Source organism: Coenobita brevimanus, chromosome 95, assembly GCF_032717465.1.
Source record: "Coenobita brevimanus isolate Jiangsu-jjx chromosome 95, ASM3271746v2, whole genome shotgun sequence".
NCBI classification, from domain to species: Eukaryota; Metazoa; Arthropoda; class Malacostraca; order Decapoda; family Coenobitidae; genus Coenobita; species Coenobita brevimanus.
This window is the reverse complement of record NC_137048.1, coordinates 27186544-27193406: the sequence shown is the minus strand read 5'-3', so window position 1 is coordinate 27193406 and position 6863 is coordinate 27186544. Positions and strand designations below refer to the sequence as shown.

Genomic DNA, 6863 nt, shown 5'->3' with positions numbered 1-6863 from the left:
ATTCAATATTTTACACTCTTCACTCTAACTCTAGGACCTTCATTCTCAGTTTTTCCCTCTGTTCTTTATCATTGCTCTATCATTCTCTCTCATATGTGGTCACTTCTCATTCTAGCGTCAGTCTATCCATATAACCTCTCACCACTGCTCTAGTACATTCATTCTTAATTTTACCCTCTGTTCATTATCTTTGCTGTCTCATTCTCTCTCATTCTTGGTCATTTCTCCTCTTTCTCGCTTAAATATACATATTCTAGAGTTTTCACTATTCTTTCTAGGTTTTGTTTACCCAGACAAGCATTAAATAACGTTTATACACTTTTTCATACACATACACATCAACGTACGTACACTATATGACAACCACACATTTATAATTTCTAGCCTACACACACACACACACACACACACACACACACACACACACACACACACACACACACACACACACACACACACACACACACACACACACACACACACAGTAACAAAACGAAGGTCACATAAGTAATCCAGGTAACGCAATACTATGTGGGTATTGATCTGTGAGTCGTGTTACATATAGTGGGTATATGTATTGGACTGTGGTTTATGAAGTACCTCTCTCTCTCTCTCTCTCTCTCTCTCTCTCTCTCCTGTTAATACACACACACACACACACACACACACACACACACACACACACACACACACACACACACACACACACACACACACACACACACACACACACACAGCCATGAGTTGTTCAGTGCATAATTCTGGTAAACACATTTCAGCAATTATTCCATACTGAATGCCAAAGGAGCAACTCTATTAACTCTTACTTCCTCTGTCCTAATATTTATTGTGATGTGATGTTGACTGCATTGTGGTAGATGTGTGATTTGTTTTTGTTGCTGCTACCACTACTACTACCATCATCATCATCATCATCATCATCACCGTCTCATCATCATCATCATCATCACCGTCTCATCATCATCATCATCATCACCGTCTCATCATCATCATCATCATCATCATCCTTCCTAATTGTAATTTCGGAAAAAGGATCAGGATGGTGTTGATGATGATTATTATTATTATATTACCATAATTAGTGTTCATATCAACAATACTATTATATATTTTTCGATCTCAAATTAGCACAAAAATCAGAATCACCTTTTTGATGTCTGTTGCCACCACAATCACTATTACTACCATCACTATCACCACCTCTGCCGCCACTACTACTGATAGTATACTACTTTTATGCTTTAACTTGGCCTAAAATAACCGTCCCTCAGTCATGAATGCTGAGTCGTAACAATAGCTTAACACTAGAATTGATGCTAGTCATGAAGAAGAGTTATGAAAAGGATGCAAAGCTGTAGTATTGCCTTTTCCCTAACTTAAGCAATGTAAAATATGCTACAAAATACGAAATTCTGAGTCAAGTCTGAATGAAAAGAGTATAGATATAGCAGTCCTGTTATTACTGTTTGGGAAACTAACCTTGACCCTTTCCAGCATTTTATCGTGATAGAAAAAATACCCGTTTCTTTTTGGATTCGAATAGTTGCGCCGAAAACAGCTTTCTCCGACCTAGTTATGTGTCAGTGTATCAGCCAAGAGTTTAAAGACACAGGAGATACAGACATAAAGACCTTTCCTATGTATCTTTCAATAATAAACACAGCAGACTCGAAAATGCTGGGAAAATGCTTGGAAATGTGCGTGTCTGTAAACATTGGGATTCAGATTTAAATAAATGTGTGTTTATAGCAGTGTTTATGATTATGATCGTGCTTCTGTTTACATTAAAGATCTCAGCTGTTATCGTGCACTTTATATCACTTTGCGCTCACGGCTTATACGCGCACACATTAAAGTACACGTTGATAGTATACGAGTTATGGACTATTTAATTCTCTCTCTCTCTCTCTCTCACACACACACACACACACACACACACACACACACACACACACACACACACACACACACACACACACACACACACACACACACACACACACACACCGCTCGCTGGTGCAGTGGTAACGCTCTCGCTTGCCAACTAGTGGACGGGAGTTCGCGCCTCGCTCAGGTTGCGAAAAGTTTCACTGACGAAGTGGGTGGTTACTGTCCCCCTTGAGCAAGGGGACGGGTGTGTGCGTGTGTGAAGGTCACAGCCTTGCCCTTAGATCGGACTATATGAGCTCTCAGCTCCCTTCCGGGAGGGTAAAAGCTGACGATCACGACCATCAAGTGATCCTGACCGACCCGGTGACCCGGTGAAGCTGACGATCACGACCATCAAGTGATCCTGACCGACCCGGTGAATTACACACATCCCTAGCTACAGTGACGTCTCAAGCTAGAAAACCCTCTGTAATCCCTCGACGATTTTACTCACGTTAGAAAAAAAAAAATCCCTTGCATTGAAGGGATTAATGAAGGCTTTAATAATCCCACCAGTCTTATAAGTCTGTCCCAAACAATAAAAAAAAAGTAAGATAAAAAATAATAAAACAAAATAGACACCACTGCTTTTACCAATATAAGACATCATTATTCGTAGGGATGTCAGTAAAGTGTGTGTGTGTGTGTGTGTGTGTGTGTGTGTGTGTGTGTGTGTGTGTGTGTGTGTGTGTTCTGGACCCTAAGTGGCAGGCAAGGGAGAGACAGACAGACAGACAGAGACAAGGATAGACAGACAGACAGAGACAGGGACAGAGACTAACATTACATCCTCAACCGGGCCGTGATAACAAAGATACAGTACCAGCACAGTATTTTTCAGCATTCAGTAAAAAATCATACTATCGCTACGTTTCCTGTTTAACGGAAAAGATAACCATTCTTACTGTCGCTACGTTTCCTGTTGAACGGAGGAGATAGCCACTTCCTCTCTTGACACGGAGGAGTATACAGTGATATAAGTTTTTTTTTAGTCTTTTTTTCTACTTGTTCTTGTCGTAGTGGTATTAAACTTCTAGGATTTATTTATTTATTTATTCATTTATTTATTTATAGTTTGCGGGTGTCGGTGTTTTGTACTCATTGGCGATTTACTTTGCATACTCTTCGTTACGTCTTATCCTCAACATTCATAAGGCAAACTATGTCCATACTGGGAATATATAAATCGTATAAAACCGAATATGAAGGTCTAATATATTGAATAAATCGCCAAGAGAAAGTTGCTATGGAATTTACTATGCCACCTGGAATGCGGCCCTTAATCTAACTTCTGATCCGGAAAAATCTCGTACCGAATCGTTCAGAATATTGTTGCCCATTCCATTACGACAAAAGACAATAGCAATTCGACAAACAATAGCACTTTAAACAATAACAATAACAATGCAACGATTCCAACAATAGCAGTGAAAAAAATAAAATCAGAGAGAGAAAGAGTTGTCGAAAATATGCCAAAACCCGTATTGACTGAATTGCGGTTTTTAATTGCCAAATACATGTGTAACGAGATGACTCCAGAGAGAGAGAGAGAGAGAGAGAGAGAGAGAGAGACAGACAGAGACAGAGACAGAGGGGGGAGAGTGTGTGTGTGTGTGTGTGTGTGTGTGTGTGTGTGTGTGTGTGTGTGTGTGTGTGTGTGTGTGCTTATCTGTGGAATGCAAATCTTGTGTTTCCCTACTTCCTGTTGTCTGATTATAACATCGTTCGCTAATACCGTGCCATTGATTGAATAGTGGTGCCTGTGTGTGTGTGTGTGTGTGTGTGTGTGTGTGTGTGTGTACAGAGTATGTCATAGGTAGAGATGTGTGTGTGTGTGTGTGTGTGTGTGTGTGTGTGTGTGTGTACAGAACATGTCATTGTTAGAGATGTGTATGTGTGTGTGTGTGTGTGTGTGTGTGTGTGTGTGTGTGTGTGTGTGTGTGTGTGTGTGTGTGTGTGTGGTTGGTGAGCAGAACATGCCATAGTTAGAGAGAGTGTGTGTGTGTGTGTGTGTGTGTGTGTGTGTGTGTGTGTGTGTGTCATTAACTGCGGTGAGACTGTGTGTGGGGTTAATTATGTGGTCATATGATTAACTAACCTGAAACATGATTAACTACTTTGGCAAGCAGCAAATATTTATCCAATTATTCTGACACCACCAGACGAGTCTAATCATCTTAGGAGTGGTTTTCCGTTATCTTGAGTTTAATTGTAGATTCCACTAACCCCTCTAGAATGTGAGAAATTTTAATATTTTTCTGGTTACCATCACACGATTCTACTCTAATTTTCTGGTGTTGACGAGGGCCCTACACGGGATGGCCCTGTGCGCCTAGGAGGAGCAGCTGGATGCGTCCATCTGAAAGCCAAACTTCTTCGAACCCTGGCCCGACCCTAGTGAGTTGCTGTCTGCCACATGCGGACGCCGGATGCCTATATGGTGTATAACTCTTTACCAGTAGGGCTGGCCTGCGGAAGCAGTTTCATGCCTATGGTTGATTGGTTTACGCGGTCAGATAGACTGAGGTCAAACAACAACAAAACAACAACAGCGGCAACAGCAACAACAACAACTACTACTACTACTACTACTTATCTATCTATCTATATACCTAGTCTGCTTCCCCTCAGAAAATGGGTGTAGCAACAGCAACTCAAATTCTCACTCAACTATTTTTCTTTTTTTAGATGTGAGAGCTTCTGCCTTTATTTTAGGTATCATTTGATTATTTCATCCAGCCTCCTGTTCACTAAAGGTTAATTTATTTCCCTTTCCGTTCTCTAAAATTCAGTTTATATCTTTACTAAATGAATTACGTATGTTAATGGACATATTCACCATTGTTATGAGAGAAAATTTTACCTTCTTTATTAAACGAGTTACTTGTATTTATGTACTTTTGAGAGAGAGAGAGAGAGAGAGAGAGAGAGAGAGAGAGAGAGAGAGAGAGAGAGAGAGAGAATGTGTGGTGATGATCATGGTATGGCATGTAGTGTGGTATGATTTGTGTTGTGGTATGGTATGGTGATGGTCGTGATATGTGATGGGGCTTGGTGTGGGGAGATGTGGTGATATGTATTGTGAGGTGTACTGTACTGTTGTCTTTTAATGTGTCGCAGGAGCTTTCAAGTTTTGAGGAGTGTTGATGTTTGATTTGACGCGACGCCGTGTGATATTTTGAGATGTGATATGATGAATTGTGGCCTGGTGTGATGTAGTGTGCTGGTATGTGGAGAGTACTGTGGCGGTATGTGGAATAGTGAGGATATTGTGGTGTGATGAGGGTGTAGCGATGTGGTGATTAATGGCAATATACCATATTGCAAACTGTAGGAGTCGGTGATGAAGGCAGTGTGGTGAGAATGGTGATACGATGACATGAAACCGTAGGTGGTAACTCACCATGTTTGGCTGGGATCGTACTCAGGCCAGTACGTGTATCTGTCACCACACTGCAGCACGGGCAAGGGACGTGCCTCTCGCTCCTTCTTGACGGGCTGTTGTTGCTGCGGTGGCATGGGTGGCTGGGACATCATGTTATTCATGAAGGACCTGGCCCTTCCCTTGGGCCGTGGAGACGCACCCCCAGCGGCCCCAGGGGTAGGCACCAGTTTGGGGCCGAGGCGAGGCTTGGGCGAGCCCCCGGGGCGCTGTTGGTGCTGTACCTGGGGGGTCACCGTGCCTTCATCGCAGCTGCTGGTGCTGTTCTCGCGTCCGAACGCGAACTTCTTCGGAGACAGCGTGAGACTCGACACGCTATTGGTCACGCCAGCCACCACTTGTTGGATGGAGCTCAGGAAACTCATCCTGGCTGTTTTGTTTGTTACACACTAGCAGTAAATACCCCTGTACACACGCGTGGTGTAAATGTGAGTGTAGGTGATGTAGGTGTAGGTGTAGGTGTGCAGCACGTGCAGTAGAGCGGCCACCCAGTGCCCCGTGGTGTGGCAGTTAGAGCCGTGGCTCCCTGGCGCTCCACCACCTGCCAGCGTGTTGCATCTCACATGTCCACCTGTTGTCACCCTGTCGACCGCCGCCTCCTGCCTCCCACCGCCTGCCGCCTGCCGCCCACCGCCCACACCGCTACCACAGAGCACCAAGGGCTTGACAGAGGGCGTAGCGAGAGCGTGATCACTTGTGAGGGGGGCGGGGGGCGAGCTGAGGGAGGGAGAGGGTCGTGTTGTCGCGAGAAAGTCCCGGCCAGCACTGAGCGCCTACTGCCTCACTCTTCCTCACCTGTCGCACCCGCACATACGCAAGCGTCCAAACTGCGTCACCCTACGCCACACTGCTCCATGTACACACTCATATTGTCACCAAACAACGTCACACTGCTCCATATACGCCACACCACGCCACACTATCCCACATTACTCTTCACCTCACTCACTTCACTTGTATAGCACCTCCACATACGCACCTATTTATTACCACTACGCCACAAACCACTCAACGACACACTGCTTCATATACAAACATCACTTAGTCTGGCAATACTTACCTACACTTTTACTGACCCACTTAACTTCTTCGTACTGACACATTTACACTAATACATGGAAGTTTAACACACACACACACATACACACACACACCACTGTAGCGGAAGTTGCCTCTCTGCTCGTCATTTGTTCCTTGTTTATTAGTCTTTTGTACAGTCTTAATCTTCTGCAGCCTCTTGATATTTCCCAGTCGATCGTTTCATATTTATTCCTGAAATATTTTGGTATTCATGATGTTACTGCTGCTGCTGCTGATGATGATGATGATAATGATGATAATAATGTTAAGTATGCTGCTGCTGATGTGGATGAGGACGAAAAAGATGCTGCTGCCGCTGCTCATGATGATGATGAAGTGGGTGACCTTTTTGGTCAGTCACTGAGAAGGAATAATCAGATTTCGAAACAGG

The 6863-nt window shown here is 43.7% G+C and overlaps 1 protein-coding gene across 1 annotated transcript in view; it reads right to left on the bottom strand.

The window, feature by feature from the left end:
- The window catches only part of LOC145413129 (BAI1-associated protein 3-like), a 332548-nt gene extending 326791 nt beyond the window's left edge, over positions 1 to 5757 (bottom strand). Inside the window, exon 1 of the mRNA XM_080282847.1 lies at positions 5354 to 5757. Within this exon, the coding sequence (XP_080138973.1) occupies positions 5354 to 5757 (404 nt within the window). The remainder of the gene's footprint in view (positions 1 to 5353) is intronic.
- Between the last annotated feature and the right edge of the window lie 1106 nt (positions 5758 to 6863).